The following is an 18,840-nucleotide window of genomic DNA, read 5'->3' as shown; positions in this document are numbered from 1 at the left end:
TATGTTATGTATATTAGGCATGGTGAATTGGTTAAGAGATGAGTTTGAATTGAGGTTCTAATTTATTAGCTCTCTGACCTTAGTAGACTTACCTTTCTTTATGTCCTTTATTTTTTATCTGTAAAACTGAGCTAATAAAACTACTTCATAGGATTTGTTAGATAGATTAAATGACATGCAAAGTTTTTAAAATACATACAAGTGTTCCTGGCTCATAATGACTCAGCGTGATAGTAGCCAGATAGGTAAACAACATGTGAACATTCCTGTGTTATTTTAATTGAGATAAATCAAAACATAAAACTATTGTACGTAAATACTGATTCTACATCCATATATACATAGCTGTTAACAAACACTAGAGGGAACTGATCCAGTTAGGCCAGTTTGTCCTGCTTTTGCCTACTGTATTCTATTATGTGCTTGAATTTGTAATAAAGGATATTTTAAATTTAAGGAATGCATAGTGTTACGAAATGCACCTCGGGAGAGTTGTGAAATACATGAAGGCCACATTCTGAGGGAATACAGCTGCATCAGATGCCTCCCTTAGATCCTGGTAGTGATTTTTGCCTCTCCATCCTTTCTGTGGAGAAGTCACTTGAAGGGCAGTGATATTTACAGCTTGGTGCTGACTATTGCTAGATGCTCAGAAAACATGTGTTAAATGAATTACTAACTTTTATATAATAGACCAGTGTATTACCATTTTGATGTCTGTGGTTATGTGTGTCCTCTATTTTAAAAGAACAAATTGCTTATTATAAAGTTGAGGTTAGTTTATGTGACATTATTGAGTATCTCCTATGCTCTGAGCAAAGCAGTAGATAAATAGAAGGAAAAGGAGTCGTGCAAGTTGTTAACAATGGGAATATTTGAGGGCATGGGATTATTAGGATCTCATTTAGAGAATATAGTTATAATGAACATTCTTAAGTTTGACAAAGCACAAAAATGCTTAATTAAAAATTTTATTTCAATATAAATCATCAGGTGTTTTAAGAGTTTTATATTTGGAGTTATAGACACCATTTATCAGTAATTGTGCTATTTTTGATTTTCTAAATTATCATGGAATTTTAGCAATAATGCTGGTTAAATATGACAGCACATGTAAGTAAATTACAAAAATGATTTGTTTTAATGAGCTCAATGAATAATAAAAAACGAAATTACCTCAAAAATGAGTGTGTACCTAGTTTTAGTATTGTCTTAGTTTGTTTTTATATTTAAAAAAATTTTTTTATTGGAGTATAGTTGATTTACAATGTTGTATTAGTTTCTGCTGTAGAGCAAAGTGAGTCAGTTATATAAACATATATCCACTTTTAAAAAATATTATTTTCCCATATAGGTCATTACATAGTACTGAATAGAGTTCCCTGTGCTATTCAGTAGGTTCTTACTAATAGTATTCTTATATTAAGTATATTTTTAGCAGACTGTTTAAAACTTAAATTGGATATTTTAATTTTAACTTTTTTTTTTTTTTTAATTTTAGCTTCTTATCATGGCTACCTAAAAGTCCTTTTTTTTTTTTACTTTTCAAGGAAAGCAAGTCTTGCTCTGATTCGAAAAATGATTCATTTCTGCTCTGAAGCACTCTTAAAAGAAGTTTGTGATTCTGATGTTGGTCACAATTTGCCTACAATACTAGTGGAAATCACTGCAACTGTTCTGGATCAAGAGGTAAGTTTATTGTCTTTTTGAAACTTCTATAGTTTTAATTTCATTAAATAGTAGTAAAATTACTTGCATCCTAATTTTATTAAATCATTTTGTCTGTGCAAATGAGTGCATTTGTCTATTCCACGCAGCTAAGCTTATTTTTACCATTTTCTTTTAATTTCCTTCTTTTTCTCCCAGGATGATGATGATGGCCACTTGCTGGCTTTGCAAATCATAAGGGATTTAGTAGATAAAGGTGGCGATATATTTTTGGATCAGCTAGCCAGACTTGGTGTCATTAGCAAAGTGTCCACTTTGGCAGGTCCTTCCTCTGATGATGAGAATGAAGAGGAATCAAAACCAGAAAAAGTGAGTTGTGTTGATTGCAATGGTATCTATTGGGAATAGGGTTTTTGTTTATTGTTTTAATTAGTTGGAGGCTAATTATTTTACAGTATTGTAGTGGTTTTTGCCATACATTGACATGAATCAGCCGTGGATTTACATGTGTTCCCCATCCTGAACCCCACTCCCATCCCATCCCTCTGGGTCATCCCAGTGCACCAGCCCTGAGCACTTGTCTCATGCATCCAACCTGGACTGGCGATCTGTTTCACACTTGATAATATACATGTTTCGATGCTGTTCTCTCAGATCATCCCACCCTCGCCTTCTCCCATAGAGTCCAAAAGTCTGTTCTATACATCTGTGTCTCTTTTTCTGTCTTACATATAGGGTTATCGTTACCATCTTTCTAAATTCCATATATGTGCGTTAGTATACTGTATTGGTGTTTATCTTTCTGGCTTACTTCACTCTGTATAATGGGCTCCAGTTTTATCCATCTCATTAGAACTGATTCAAATGTATTCTTTTTAATGGCTGAGTAATATTCCATTGTGTACATGTACCATAGCTTTCTTATCCGTTTGTCTGCTGACGGGCATCTAGGTTGCTTCCATGTCCTGGCTATTATAAACAGTGCTGCGATGAACATTGGGGTGCACGTGTCTCTTTCAGATCTGCTTTCCTCAGTGTGTATGCCCAGGAGTGGGATTGCTGGGTCATATGGCAGCTCTATTTCCAGTTTTTTAAGGAATCTCCACACTGTTCTCCATAGTGGCTGTACTAGTTTGCATTCCCACCAACAGTGTAAGAGGGTTCCCTTTTCTCCACACCCTCTCCAGCATTTATTGCTTGTAGACTTTTGAGGAGTAGGGTTTCTTTTGAAGAAATGTAGGTCCAATTATGATGGGTTTTGACAATTTGACAAAATAATGGCAATGTGGAGTCATACTGTAGTTTTTAAAAATTTGGTCACTTTTCTTGTAAAATGTATCACTGATAAAACTTGCAAAGAAGTTGCAAATAAAGAATATCAGGACATTCTTTATCCAAAATCACTAATTACTAACATTTTGCCCCATTTGCTTAATTGCTTACAAAGACAACCTGTGTGCATGCTCATTTAAAATATATTGTTTGAGGGAATTTTGTGGTGGTCCAATGGTTGGGACTTTGCGCTTTTACTACCTTAGTGCTGCGTTCAGCTGTTGGTCAGGGAACTAAGATCCCACAATTTGCTCAGCATGGCCAGAAATAAAAATAAATAGAATAAAATAAAATATATTATTTAAGAGAAATAGGATAGATCGTGTCCCTTTTTATACCTAAATTATTCACCACAAAACCAGGACATTGTCTTATATAATCCTAGTATAGTTATTAAAATCCGGAAATTTAATATTTATAAAAAAATATTATCTAATCCAGAGATTTATTCTAATTCGCTGTTGTCTCTAATAGCAAACCCCTTCTGCGCCTACAACCCTTCTACCTCTCCAGAATCCAGAACCCTTCTAGAATCCAGTCCAGGAGCACATAACATTTAGTCATCGTGTTGTTCTATTTCTCAGCTTTCTCTTTTATAGCCCTGGCATGTTTTTGAGGAGGAGAGATCACTTAATTTGGGCAATGACCCTTACATTGTGTTTGTGCCATGTTTCTTCATGATTTGATTCAAGTTGTGTATTTTTAGCAGAAAGGCTATAGTGGTGATGTTACAGTGATTTTGGTGTAAAATATGCCTTCTAAGAGGCAAATGATATCTGTTTGCTCTCCTGCTGATGGTTAACTTGGATCAGTTTGTCACATTTGTCTCTGCCAGATTTCTGTATTGTAAAGATACTTTTTCCTTTTGTAATTAGTAAATAATTCATGGGGAGATAATTTGAGACTGTGGAGATACGCTGTTTCTCATTAAATTTTTATCCACTAGTTTCAGTACCTATTGATAATTCTTGCTTTAGGTCGCATGTCAAAAAATACACCTTATCTGTCTCTACCGAGTGCCAGCAAGGGTTAAGTCCTGCCATTTAGTGAATGCTTCCTAAGTATTAGCGACTGAGTAATACTATTTTTGAGAGAATGATAGAGTATGGATTATAGTTGCAGAATCCTGCCTGGTTAAAGATGAATGTGTATATTTCCTAAATTACTGGACATTTAACAAAAACCAAATAAGAAGTGTTATCTGAGTTCATCCCCTTGGATTCTTTCAAAAGATAGGTTACAGATTCTAGCAGTCTTTGTAGAAATTAACAAACAAATTCTAACATTTATATGAAAATTATGCTACTGCTGCTGCTGCTGTCACTTCAGTCGTGTCCGACTCTGTGTGACCCCATAGACGGCAGCCCACCAGGCTCCCCCGTCCCTGGGATTCTCCAGGCAAAAACACTGGAGTGGGTTGCCATTTCCTTCTCCAATGTGTGAAAGGGAAAAGGGAAAGTGAAGTTGCTTAGTCGTGTCCGACTCTTAGCGACCTCATGGACCGCAGCCTACCAGGCTCCTCCGTCCATGGGATTTTCCAGGCAAGAGTACTGGAGTGGGGTGCCATTGCCTTCTCCGATATGAAAATTATAGGAACCTAGAATAGCCAAAGTATCCTTTGAAAGAAAGCTGTAGTAACTAAGAAAGTGTGCTAGTGGTGTAAAAATAGATACATATATGGTCAGTTGTTCAAACAAGTGCTAAGGTAATTCAGTCAGGAAAGGGTGATCTCTTAAAAATTACACTTGAACAAGTGGATAACATATGCAGACATATGAAATCTCGCCCCTTTTAACAGAGAATAAATCATGAACTAACATTTATGAACTAAAACTGTAAGGCTTCTAGAGGAAAAAGAAGAAAATCTTAGTGACCTTGAGTCTGCCAGAGGTTTCTTAGATAGGACATTAAAAGATTATATTATAAAAGAACAACAACAAAAAAATCAGTAAATTGTTTTCATTAAAATTAAACTTTTATTCTTCAAAATACATTATTTAGAAAATGACAAGCCAAGCCAGAAAATTCTTCGAAATTTTGTCCGAAAATATCTTTTTTTTTGTTTTTTTTTGGCCATGCTGCTTGGCTTGTGGGATCTTAGTTCCCCAATCAGGGATTGAACCTGTGCCCCCTGTTGTGGCAGCTTGGAGTCCTAACCACTGGACTGATTTTGACCCCCTATTTTTTTCAGCTGTACTGAATCTTTGTTGCTGTGCACATGGTCTTTTCTAGTTGGAGTATTGGGGCGTCCTTTCCTGCCATTCGTGGTCTTCTCATTGCAGTGGCTTCTCTTATTGTAGAGCATGGGCTCTAGGGTGTGTGAGCTCAGCAGTTATGGCAAACGGACTTAGTTGCTCTGTCTTCCCAGACCAGGGTTCAAACCTGTGTCCCCTGCATTGGCAGGTGGATTCCTAACCACTGGACCACCAGAGAAGTCCTGGCCTTGATTTTTAATGGACATGTTCAGTGCCTGCAGGGATTCCTGGCCAGCCATTTTTCTAGTACTTGAAGAGATATTCCATTGTCACTGGATGTGCGTAGTGTTATATACTGTTAAGTTTGCCTTAGTTTTTCATCTTGTTCCTTGGTGTGTATTGAATCTTTTCTTCCTCTGGCTATTCTTAAAACTTTGTAACTTGTTTTTAGCAATTTGTCTTTCATGTGCTTAGCTGTGTTTAGCTTGTATGTGTGCATGCACATGTGGGAGTCAGCCCCGGCTCAGGATTATTTAATTTTCTCTGCTCTGTGGGCTTACAGTTATCAGATTTGGAAAAAGTCTCAACTATTGGTATGAGGATTTTCCACTATGGCTGTTTGGAATGCAAACGTATGATCACCCTGTGTGACCTCTGAAATTTCCAGCCTACGGTTTTCAAATCGTTCTTTGCCCAGCCTTATGTGTAACATCATCTGTACACAGGTGGTCTGATGCTCAGTGGAGATGTCCTGGAGACCACTTTGCACGTTTCTAGAGGTCTTTTTTGCTTGACTCCCTGATCCTGAACTCATCTACCATGCGTATTCCATTTGCCTTAAACTCTTCAAAGACAGACATATATCCTTACACTGCTGAACTCTCTGTTCCCTTTTCTTAAAACCTTAACCAGAAAACTGTCTGAGCCTAGGGGGCTTACCTTATTTGTTTCTGTTTTCTAGGAGATCACGCAATCCTGTGTTGCTTGTTGTCCAGTATCTGAAAACACTTTTGCATATATTTTGTTTGGTTTTTAATTTGTTTACAATGGATAGTCAAGTCTTAATCCTTATTAATCTGTCATGTTCTGGAGCACAAGTACTTACATTAGAGAAATTTATAATCCATATTTTGCAATCTTATTTCAGTGTTATAAACTACTGCTACTTCAGGGAGGAAACATGTGAAAGATGCATTACATTTTTTTTTTAATATTTATTTGTTTATTTGGCTGTGTCGGGTCTTCGTTATGGCACACTGGCTCTTTGTTGCATCATGCAGGGTCTTTCATTGAGGTGCACGTGCTTTAGTTGAGGTGCTCACACTCTGTAGCATGGAGGCTCAGTAGCTATGGCACGGGCTTAGTTGCTCCATGGCATGTCGGATCCTGATGGCATGTGGGTTCCCTGATTGGGGAACTAGGATGGAACCAAATTCCCTGCATTGGAAGGCAGATTCTTAACCACTGGACCATCAGGGAAGTCCCTTAAAGTCTTTTTAAGTATAGTAAGTGTATAAAACTTTAAAAATACTTTACCTATACATGCATATATGCACACATTTGCCAAGATCATATGTTAATGATGAATATTCTTAATATGTACTTGTTATCAACAAAAGGAAAACTTTTAGGATGCCAGGCTAGTCAGACAATGTTTACAAATTATTATTTTTTTAAAACATGTTTAACATTTTTATCATTATAGCAATGATCCAGTACCTTTGATTCACTTGGCTAAGGGTGGGGCCTTACAGTTTATTGATAAAACACATCTCTGGTAGTTTTTTTACACTGCTAGGTTTGGATACCATTAATTTAGTGTAAACCTGCATTTTTTACAAATAATCTCTTGGGCCCAGGGATACGGTGAGTTTATCAAGTCGTAGATAGTTTGGTTATTGTGTTTAGAGCTAATCCATTTGCTTTCTTTACCCATATACCTGGAAATGTCATAACTTAGGTCACGTGAATTTCTTAACCATTTTTAAGACGGACTTGTAAGATTATAGATAATTAGTTGAATCATAATACATGTTAAACTATAGGCAGATGAATATTATATTCAGGATGTTTTAATTCTAAATGATTCTTGGTCATGTTTTTATAAATACTTACAAATATTTGAAATATAAATTATTTTCACATTTCATTGAATAATTTTACACATTCAGGAAGATGAACCACAGGAAGATGCTAAAGAATTGCAGCAAGGTAAACCATATCATTGGAGAGATTGGTCCATCATTAGGGGAAGGGACTGCTTGTATATATGGAGTGATGCAGCAGCCTTGGAATTATCTAATGGCAGTAATGGATGGTTTAGATTTATCTTGGATGGAAAACTTGCCACCATGTATTCAAGTGGTAGTCCCGAAGGTGGATCGGATAGTTCAGGTAATATTTTGTTTCTACAAAATCATTTTACTAGTTTCTATAATTTTGATAATTTATTTTTCTGCTCATTTTTGCCACCACTGTCGAAGCAGTAGCATATCCTTGATCATATGGCCTTTTCTTTAATATCACCAGAGAAAGTGATTGTGCCGTGAAAGCATTTCATGTCCTTCTATTGTCTGAGACAGGAATTACTCTCACCATGCTTTTAGGTAAAGGTGCCTCTTATCATGCAATAATGGATTGCACATGTTTGATGCTGTCTCAGATCATATATTTTCCCAAATGCCTTCCACTTCAAAAAATTTTTGGCCAGAGGATTGTTTTTATGCCTGAACCTAAATAAATAATAGCAAAATAGTGAGAGTATATCAAAGATCAAAACTTTAGTGAATTTTTTTTTTAATAAAACTGATATTCCAGTAGGTAGTTTCATTTTTTTTTAAGTGATATAAAACATTTTGTCTTTATAGAAAGTAGAAGTGAATTCTTAGAGAAGTTACAAAGAGCACGAGGCCAAGTAAAGCCATCTACTTCGAGTCAACCTATACTCTCAACACCAGGACCTACTAAACTCACTGTAGGGAATTGGTCACTAACATGTTTGAAAGAAGGAGAAATTGCTATTCATAACTCAGATGGCCAGCAGGCAACAGTATTGAAAGAAGATTTACCTGGATTTGTGTTTGAATCTAATAGAGGAACCAGGCATTCATTTACTGCAGAAACTTCTCTGGGTAAGTATGTAGGTATGTCAGTTTAGCAGAATAAGAATGAATGAAAAAAAAAAAAAGAATGAATGAATATGTTAAATTGCACATAAATTGTTAAATTTCACAAAATACATTCTGTGAAATGTCTTTTTTTTTCTTTTTAAGGTTCAGAATTTGTGACTGGCTGGACTGGCAAAAGAGGAAGAAAACTAAAATCTAAATTAGAAAAAACTAAGCAAAAGGTAAATTTGTGGGATTTGGTTTGTTTTGTCTTTTACACCGACATAGGGTTTTAGAGATAGATTATTGGCAGTTCAGAAACTGAGGCATAAAAAAAACATAGGCTACCCTCATCTAATATATTTTTAGTTTTCCTTTTTTGGTGCTCATTACCTCACTTTTCATAATATGTATACATTTAGTTATTTTCTGTGTATACACTAAACACCAATATTAAAATAGAAATAAAATTGATGAGACAAAGAATAAAATTTAAATTATTTTAAAATCATCTTGAGTTTTTAATGTCACCAAAGCTTTAAACTTATGCTTTAATTAATGATAGAAGTATTTTTAGTGATACGGGGGATTTATTTTATTTTATTTTTTCATTTATTTTTATTAGTTGGAGGCTAATTACTTTACAATATTGTAGTGGTTTTTGCCGTACATTGACATGAATCAGCCATGGCTTTACATGTGTTCCCCATCCCGATCCCCCCTCCCGCCTCCCTCTCCATCCCATTCCTCTGGGTCTTCCCAGTGCACCAGCCCTGAGCACTTGTCTCATGCATCCAACCTGGGCTGGTGATCTGTTTCACCCTTGATAGTATAATTGTTTCAGTGCTATTCTCTCAGAGCATCCCACCCTCGCCTTCTCCCACAGAGTCCCATACGGGGGACTCTGTATTATTTTATTTTGTAATCCTGATTAAATACTTTGTGATGAAGCAGTTTGAATTCCTGGATCTAGACCCAGATAATTTGATACTTAGTTTAATGGCCATCTTAGATGAAGTCACCGTCTCAAAAAGATACAGAAGCAAATGTTATTGACTCATATTACTAGTTTTTAAATTCTGTCCATTTAGCATACATTTTTTAATAAGTCCATTATATTTCCATCTGCCATATCAATTATTGAATTTTTTTATTTTTGAAAAAGTAAAATCTCAGATTCATTATCTTCTGATGACACATTTTTATTTTACATATAATAATGATACAGTTTTTTTCATACAGTATGTAAAGAATGCCTTTGAGTGATTGAGATGGGAGGGTACTTATGTTTGCATGGCTTTGGCCATAGAAATAATAGTAAGGGATTTTACTAGAAGCACTATATATAATATATGAAGACATTAATTATTACATATAATAATTTCCAGTTGTAAACGTAGACTGTTAAGCTAGAGATTCCTTCCGATTCAGGATATCTTAAGGGCTTTTGAGGAAGAAATATCTTATTTGAAGGTAGCCATTATATGGTAAGAGGAACTTGGACTAAATACAATTTACTTTTTTCATGGTAGTTATGTTCTGTAAAGTTTCCATGAATTGCTTCTTGGAGAAATACAGGTGTAGGTTCCTGGGAGGCCGTGGTCACGTTTTTTAAGTTTTTGCTGCACTGCATACACATGCCCACAAATGACTGTGAAAAGTGCTACAAGTATTGATTTGTGGATTACACATAAATTTGAGTGACTAGTTGATTTCACAGGTACGAAATTCTCAAATGATGAAGCTCAACTCTTAAATTCTTTATAAACTACCACTCAGCTATCTCAGGAGTTTTTTGGAATAAAATGTGAAAGTGTTAGTTGCTCAGTTGTGTCTGTCTCTTTGCAACTTATGGACTCTAGCCTGCCAGGCTCCTTTGTCCATGGAATTTTCCAAGCAAGAATATTGGAGTGTGTTGCCATTCCCGTCTCCACGGGATTTTCTCAACCCAGGGACTGAACCTGCGTCTCTTGCATTGCAGTCAGATTCTTTACCATCTGAGCCCCTAGGAAATTGTATTAACCACCCAAATCTAGATTAACCCACAGGGAAGTGAGCTTTATAATACAAAAGAAAAGTAAATCAAAGAGAGCATAATCTCAGTCCTCTAATTTAATTTTCTTAAAAAAATACAATTATTCATTCAGTTTCTTGAAATCAGTAGTAACTCAGTGAACATGTGGTTATTCTTGTGTGTGTGAAAGCTGTATGTATCAAAATATACTAACTTTAGGTAAAAATAATTTTATCTCTTGTAAAGTAATAGATAAAATCATTTTATCTATTATAAAAAATAATTTTGTATACACTCAGTTTTAACCTGTTGTTATTTCTTAATATTGCTTATAAAGTTTCTTCACTGTTGCCTGATATTCAGAACTTACTTACCTTTTAATTCTGAGAGGCATACCAAAATAGAATAGTAACATATTATTAATTCATGTAGAGAGCAAAATTTTTTCTATTAACATTAGAGCTATGCTAGGTTAGTTTGTGATATAAATGAAATCGTAATAAATCATAAAAACAGTGTTACATACAAAATTTCATCAGACTCAAGCCTGGGACATGTGTGGGTTCCTCTCTCAAATAATATTACTTTAATTTAAATGAGAGGTAATTAGTGCCCAAACTGACAATAGTCATTCTTGCTCTTGATGTAATATATAAATACATGAGCATCATATTTTGTGTGAATAATATAATGTAAATAGAAGAAAAACATATAAGTTAAAGTATACCCTGGACTGTTAAAAGGTTCAACTTCAGTTGATGGAATTATAGATGGTATAATTTTCTTTTCCTTTTTTTCTCCTTTTATTTTTGCTTATTTGTATTTTCTAATTGGTTCACATAAAACATTGTTAAAAAAGAGCAAAGTTACCCTTTATAGCTTTAATTTTATTTAAATAAAATAAACTTATATTTAGTATATGAACATAAAGTTTGAATAACCAAAAGTTAAAATTATATGTTCTCTGAGTTGCCTAAAATCTGCTGGTGGTTTTTTAACTGTTAAGTCTTTTTGATGTACATGCATAGAAGTAGTAACATTTTTTGGATCTTGAAACTGGCCAAACATCTTAACTTTAAAGGTTATATATTTAAAAGGAAGATTTGGTAAAACTATTAATTGTAGTAAAAATTCACATTTACTATTTTTATTTTGGTAGGTACGAACTATGGCTCGAGATTTATATGACGACCACTTTAAAGCTGTTGAAAGCATGCCTCGTGGAGTAGTGGTAACACTCAGAAACATAGCAACTCAGTTAGAGTCATCTTGGGAACTTCATACAAATAGACAAGTATGTTAGCCTCTAGATTTTATGACACGCAGTGATCTTAATTTAATTTTTCTTCTTTATCTTTACTATTCCAGATATTGATTAGGGAGTCAGCAAATTATCACCCATGGGTTAAATTTTGTATGGTTTTGTTTCTAAATGGTTGAACACATATCAAAAATAAGAACAATATTTCATGATTTCTGAAAATTATATGGATGTGTAAAATTGTTGTTCTGTGGTAGTTTTATTGCACACAGCCACACTCATTTATTTCCATGTTGTCTGTAACTGCTATAGTGGTTACGATGACAGAGTTAAACAGGTGTGACCGAGATGCGTGGCCTGTGAAGCCTAAGATAATTATAATCAGCCTTTTACAAATGAGGTTGCCAAGTCTGGTAGAGAAAATTTGCATTAATAATTTGAATTTCTTAATCTTGTTTAATGTCTAATTTCATGGTAATTGATGTTCTGATAAATTAAGTATATTAAGACCTGTTGGTTTTTTTCATCATCCTTATTTAAAAATTTTTTTTTTCTTTTAGGGTATTGAGAGTGAGAACACTTGGAGAGATTTAATGAAGACAGCTTTAGAAAATCTGATTGTACTTTTGAAGGATGAAAACACAATTTCACCATATGAGATGTGCAGCAGTGGCTTGGTGCAAGCGCTTCTTACTGTTTTAAACAATGTAAGTAGTACAGAATGAAGTGTATAGTTAGAAAATTATTTGTAGCTACACTTTTGACAGAGCAAGGTTTACTTTATTTTGTCAAGGAGTATTAAAAACTGTAGTAAATGTTAACATCCATAATTTCTCCAGCCATTAAGTTTTACCAGTAGTTTGAGCCAGTTGAATTAAACAGTTGAGTTTAGATTTTCTTTTTAGTTACCTGATTATAACTTATTCAAGATTTGTTTGAAAAAAATGCTTTAACATTATTGACTGCTCTGATTTCCTCATAACTTTTGTAAAATACAGTTAGTAGGCCTTTTTAAATACCTAAAATATTTGGATAAGATTAAGTTATGAGCAGTGACAGTTTAGGAAGTTTATGTGAATATTTGACAGGTATCAATATTTACCAGTAGCCTTATATTTCCCTTCAGTTTAGTCTGTGTTAATATCTCTTTATTATGATAAAATTTTTTTCCTTTATTAAAATTATCTTGATATATCATCACTCTATATCACTTAATGTGCATGAAATCATTGTTTTGATATACCAGTCGTATTTTTTCTAATACTAATTAATGTAAGTAGTACTGTTAAAATGCAAAATGTTCATAAATAATCTGAAAGTAGCTTGTATACACTTTGAGGAAAGGAGTGTAATTGCTATCCATTATAACATTAAAGATATTAGCCATGATCTACTGGTCATATAATAAAAAATTTTAATTGAAAGAAAATAATGATTTCCCTTAGATTATATTGATAATTTTGTAATGTATATTAATATTATTGATTAATTTCAATATCAGCCATAAAATCTTTTTTTTTTTTTAAGACCATGGATTTAGATATGAAACAAGATTGTAGTCAACTGGTAGAAAGAATAAATGTTTTTAAAACAGCCTTTAGTGAAAATGAAGATGACGAAAGGTAAATCCCCAAATTTCTTCTAATTTTATGTTTGAAGTGTTTGTAAGTTGATAGGTTTCTTTTGAAATAGTCTAATATAGTGTTCATATACAAAATAGGAACTTTTTAATTCAGTACAAGAGTAGCTTGTAAATATATAAAAAAGGAAAGATTTTTTTAAAGTATTTTTTAATCTAATAGAATAAAAGGAAAAAATCCATGTCTGCTGTGAATGCAGCTGACCACTTATTTAAATTAGATAATCTTTAAGATACAACTGGACATCTTAACACTGATTGTATATTTGATGATATTAAGTACTAAGTATTCATTCCCTTTTAGTTGTGGTGATGATATGATTTTATTTTTTAAAACTTCTTCTGTAGAGCTACATACTCAAAAGTATTTCTGGGTGAAATGCTTTGGCATTTTCTTGAAAATACGTGGAAAGGGGAGAAATAATTGGGGATATAGCCAGAAATAATTGGCCATTAATAGGTAACTGTTGAAGCTGGGTCGTGAGTTGATAAAGGTTCATTTTATGATTTTATTTACTTTTGAATATGATTGAATTTTTTAAATAATAAATGGAATTCAACTCCATTAATTTTAAATACCATTTTAAATGAGTGTGTATTATATTATATAGATATATAATCATTTATTGAAACATTAGTCTATTAAACATATTAACTCTTTGCAAAATATTACTAATACTAAAATATACTTGTCTTGGTGGGAATGTCTTTTTTTTTTTTTTTTTTGGGGGGAATGTCTTTTTATATAAATTGCTTTAAATAGTTTTAGTGAGTTGATGATTTTTTAAAACTTACTGATATAACTTGTCATGTTATTTTCCAGAAATATTATACCCGTGTTGCCTCGCTAACAGTACTGTCATTTTCCAAACTTCACTGCTTTATATAGTCTGTTATATGTATCAAATATTATATAACAAAATCGTTGAAGCTTTAAAAAATAAAATACACGTTAAATTATACATTACTTTGAATGCAGTTGTGAAAGTTTCATATGAAAAATGAAATATTTTAGTAAGTAAAGAAATTGAGTTATGAGATTATCTTTGCTTACTCAGTTGTAATCTAATGAAAAACTAAACTTCACTTTGCATTAATACAGAAAGTAGGGGTCTGTATGAATTGGCTGTTGCAGACCCTGTATGAACTTTAGTTTGAACTTATATGGAAGTTCTTAACAATTACTTGTTTTCCTAGCCGACCAGCTGTTGCATTAATCCGAAAGTTAATAGCTGTATTAGAGTCTATTGAACGTCTACCTCTCCATTTGTATGATACACCAGGATCCACTTATAACCTCCAGGTAACCATGAAAATGCAATTGCTGTTATTGCTCAATGCATTTAGAAGCAGTCTTATTTTTCTTAAAAAAAAAAACAACAAAAAAATTTATATTTTATTAAAGAATGATTGTGATTGTTGAAACAAATTGTGACAGATCATTGTTTAATGATTGCTTAATAGTTAAATTCTTTAACCCTTAGTTCCTTTTGATTGTTCTTTTTAATGACTTTTGAATGTATTAGTATTTTAATATTTATTTTTAGTAGTAAATCATATTTAGTAGATCATAAGTGGAAAATGACACTCTCAGTTGGAAAACAAAAAAGAAAATCCTTTTGTTCTAGAGTTAAGTCCCATCTGTTTATGAATTAAGTCCCTTTGTCTCTGTGTGTAACTCAGCATGTAAGAAAATGTGAAAATGTTTCAGGCACGACTTTTTTTTCTTGTTTTCTGTATGTCATTGAGTAGAGATGGCCTTCCTCAGCTATTTCTATTGATCCTTTTGGAAATCTGCCATTATCACATGGTTTTATAAAAAGCCCGTTTTCTTCCTAAGTATTATTTGGTTGTCTTTCTTATTAATTCATTAAATTATCCTTATGTTAGCATCTAGTATCCCAACATGAACAAAATTCTTACTGCTAATATCCCAAAACAGATCTTTTCCTTTTCTGTAGGTTCCTTTAGCATTTACTTACAGGTTATTTGGGCTTGAGTCTTGCTTTTATTTGACCTTTGCTGCATTTCTCTGCATCAAATAGTTTCTTTTAAATACAGCCTTTAATAAGTGACTAAAAAACTATATTTGCGCTAACAATGCCTACTCAATACAAAAAAACTTAGCATTCCCCCAAGAACCCATTAGTGTTACCAAAGGCACTAGATTTCCAGACTAGAAAGCTTGCTCAGGGAGTTACGGTATTGTTACTATATCTGACATGGTACATATATTAAATAAGTTGTAGAGGTCTACTTTTTGCTTTACTTCCAACAGAACATTATAGAGGAACAAGGGGATTTTTGTCTATTATTTTAAAGGTTTTATCTTTGATAGGTGAATGAGATAGAAATAGTCTCAAAGACTGGAGATATCCCAGGTTATACTTATAGGAGCAGCAACATCTTTTATTATTTGTATATCATTTCAGGAGACTGTGCAAGATACAAGGACAGGAAAGCTAGGGATGTGCCCTCTGGTAATTTTGTAGTCTGAAATGCTTCCCAAATGTACATATAAATGTTTAATTCTGTGGCTATAGAAATTAGTTAAGATTTGTACAGAAATGAAGCACATACTTGTTTTATTTACTGAAACATTGGATTGGAAGCTATTAAAATGTCTTGTATTTTTTCAGTTTACTAGACATAGATTATTTAATAATTCTCACTTTAAAAGCATAAGTTAATTAGCTGCTTTTTATAACTTATCTGTAAAATTGCAAGTTACCAGTTAAGGCTGTAATATTTCTGTTAATCTGTTAAGTGATTGATAATAATTTTATTTAAACCATGTATGTTTGAAGTTTTTTAGAGATAAGTAGTTTGTTTCTTTCTTCAAAATATTACTTATTCAATGAACCTCTTTAAAACATTTAGTAGGAAACAGATACTTCTTTATGGTTATACTTTATTAATCTCAATTGCTGTGTTATGTAACATTTCTCATTTTCAAAATGCTAAGATAAAAACACTGCGTTCCCTGAAGCATTTTAATCATTTCTGTGTAGATACTTACAAGAAGATTAAGATTTCGGTTGGAACGTGCACCTGGTGAAACTTCATTAATAGACAGGACTGGCAGAATGTTGAAGATGGAACCCTTAGCTACAGTTGAATCTCTGGAACAGTATCTCTTAAAAATGGTGAGTTTCTGGCAAGGACGTGGTGTGAAATAAGCTCTTTTTGCTGTGGTTTAGCCCTTTAGAAAAGTGGTTTGGGAATTCCGTTTTAGAAAATAATGTTTAGACTATAAATGGTTTCTTCATAAAGATGTCTATTATAGTTATTTGTACTACTAAAACAGTGAGCAAAACCTTAATGCTAATAAGTAAAGGAGTTATCAATTCGGTAATTATTTCGATTAGTTTGACTGTTATTTGGCTATCATAATATACAGACTGATAAGAGAAAAATGTTTTTGTACAGTATGATCGAGACTTTGTTTTATTCTGTCTGTTGAAATAATAGACTAAAGAAATACTCTCTGATATTAATAGTGGGGTGCTGTGGTTAGGGAATTTTCTAGTTATTTTTCTTTTTCAAATATTTTTTAATGAATATTGATTATTTAAAAAATCACATTAAAGGGTTAGGAACAAAGTGGGCAGTGAACTTCAAAATATCATCATTAAGGTGTCTTCCATATTTTCTTTGGGTAGGTAGCAAAGCAGTGGTACGATTTTGACCGATCTTCATTTGTTTTTGTTCGAAAATTAAGAGAAGGCCAAAATTTTATATTTCGGCACCAGCATGATTTTGATGAAAATGGAATCATTTACTGGATTGGAACAAATGCCAAGTAAGTCACTCTATTTAATGTAGATTGAAAATATTCACCCGGAAAAGAAATCTAGGTAGTAGAAACCACTCTGAATATTCTGTCGTTCTAGGAATTTCATCTTTTAGGTTAAATTTAAGACCCCCATCCAAATTTTTCTTTTTATGAAGAAAAGTTGCTTAAATTACTATAGAATTTTTCTAAATGTAATTTTATGTGGAAAAAAGGTAGTCTGAACAAATGCAGTTATTGTAAAAGTGTTACCTGTTAACACTGCTTAAGAGCATTTTCTTTGTTTTTATGTAGAACTGCATATGAATGGGTTAATCCAGCTGCTTATGGACTTGTAGTAGTAACATCATCAGAAGGACGAAATCTACCTTATGGCCGCTTAGAAGACATATTGAGTCGTGACAATTCAGCTTTAAATTGTCATAGCAACGATGATAAGAATGCCTGGTTTGCCATAGATCTGGGTCTCTGGGTGATACCATCAGCATATACACTTCGTCATGCTCGTGGTTATGGAAGGTCTGCACTGAGAAATTGGGTTTTCCAGGTATCCAAAGATGGACAGAACTGGACTTCTTTGTATACCCATGTTGATGACTGCAGTCTCAATGAACCAGGGTTAGTTGAGGAGTCTTTGTAAATTGGAAAACTCAGTAAAGAGCTTTGTTTATTTTTATAACTATATCCTCTTAGAGCTCTCTATTTTATAAGATACTGAAACAAGATTTTCTTGCTAAAAATATCACTTGATACTGTAATTTAGGTGTTAAAACTTTGAAAAATGACTTTATGAAAACCATCAAATGCTTTAAACTTTAGTAGAAGCTGAACTTACTTAAAAAGAAGTTGATACATAGCTATATATGTATGTATATTAGCACACTGATAAAAGCAAAAAGAAAAGAATTAACTTTTAAACTAAACTATCCATTTATTCACACAATGTATGTGAATGACAAATTAACAGTGACTATTGATTTTTCTTATTTTATGTATCTGTTTTCCTAAATTTTATTTATTGATCACTTATGTGCTTTTTAAAGGCAGAAAGTCAGCATTATGTTTCTAAAAAATTTAGTTCTAATACAGTTTAATTGTATATTGTGGCACATTTTGAAGAGTAGGTAGAGTGTAGATTAAATTATTTTTTGTATTTGATGTATGGAGGGAGCTTCTTAACATGATTAATAGGTAATATTTTCAGGCTTTAAAGTTGCTGTTTTAATATTTCATTTAAAATTTTTCAAAAAATTAAATCTTTTTTATCATAAAGATATTTGTTACTCATAAAATTTCTTATTTCTTTTTTTTTATAAAAATTTCTTATTTCTTTGGATTTTATTAATTATAAATCTTTTAGAGTTATGAGTCAAATTAATCATAATACATTTAACATTTCATTTTTCTTTTTCTTCTTTGATTTCTTGATTTTTGTGTAACAAACTGTTGACTGAACATGAAAGTTACTTTATTTTTCACATAATTTTCTATTACGTAAAAAAGATCTTTGCTACCTTAAGCGTATTTTTCATATATTTAAAATATTATGTAATATTTTCCCTAACATTCACAGGTCAACAGCCACCTGGCCTCTTGATCCACCAAAGGATGAGAAACAAGGGTGGCGACATGTCCGAATTAAACAGATGGGAAAGAATGCGAGTGGACAGACCCACTATCTCTCACTATCTGGATTTGAACTTTATGGCACTGTAAATGGAGTATGTGAAGATCAGCTAGGTAAAGAGAGAACAGTAGGTCTTTCTAACTTACTAAAACAATTACACTTATGGAAAGTGACTTTGACTGCATCTCTCTAATTTCTACGTAA

At 32.9% G+C, this 18,840-nt stretch overlaps 1 protein-coding gene across 5 annotated transcripts in view; it reads left to right on the top strand.

The window, feature by feature from the left end:
• HECTD1 (HECT domain E3 ubiquitin protein ligase 1) overlaps positions 1 to 18,840 on the top strand; it is a 71,681-nt gene that overhangs the window by 24,953 nt on the left and 27,888 nt on the right. For all 5 annotated transcript variants that reach the window (XM_043921422.1, XM_043921420.1, XM_043921419.1 and 2 more), the window contains exons 10-22: positions 1,551 to 1,689; positions 1,867 to 2,037; positions 7,367 to 7,589; positions 8,063 to 8,326; positions 8,468 to 8,544; positions 11,476 to 11,610; positions 12,138 to 12,284; positions 13,105 to 13,199; positions 14,414 to 14,519; positions 16,228 to 16,362; positions 16,879 to 17,018; positions 17,304 to 17,627; positions 18,583 to 18,749. In XM_043921422.1, the coding sequence (XP_043777357.1) occupies positions 1,551 to 1,689; positions 1,867 to 2,037; positions 7,367 to 7,589; positions 8,063 to 8,326; positions 8,468 to 8,544; positions 11,476 to 11,610; positions 12,138 to 12,284; positions 13,105 to 13,199; positions 14,414 to 14,519; positions 16,228 to 16,362; positions 16,879 to 17,018; positions 17,304 to 17,627; positions 18,583 to 18,749 (2,123 nt within the window). The remainder of the gene's footprint in view (positions 1 to 1,550; positions 1,690 to 1,866; positions 2,038 to 7,366; positions 7,590 to 8,062; positions 8,327 to 8,467; positions 8,545 to 11,475; positions 11,611 to 12,137; positions 12,285 to 13,104; positions 13,200 to 14,413; positions 14,520 to 16,227; positions 16,363 to 16,878; positions 17,019 to 17,303; positions 17,628 to 18,582; positions 18,750 to 18,840) is intronic.

This window comes from Cervus elaphus, chromosome 13, assembly GCF_910594005.1.
Source record: "Cervus elaphus chromosome 13, mCerEla1.1, whole genome shotgun sequence".
Classification (NCBI taxonomy): Eukaryota; Metazoa; Chordata; class Mammalia; order Artiodactyla; family Cervidae; genus Cervus; species Cervus elaphus.
The sequence above is the reverse complement of the archived record's forward strand: the minus strand, read 5'-3'. Positions and strand labels throughout refer to the sequence as shown.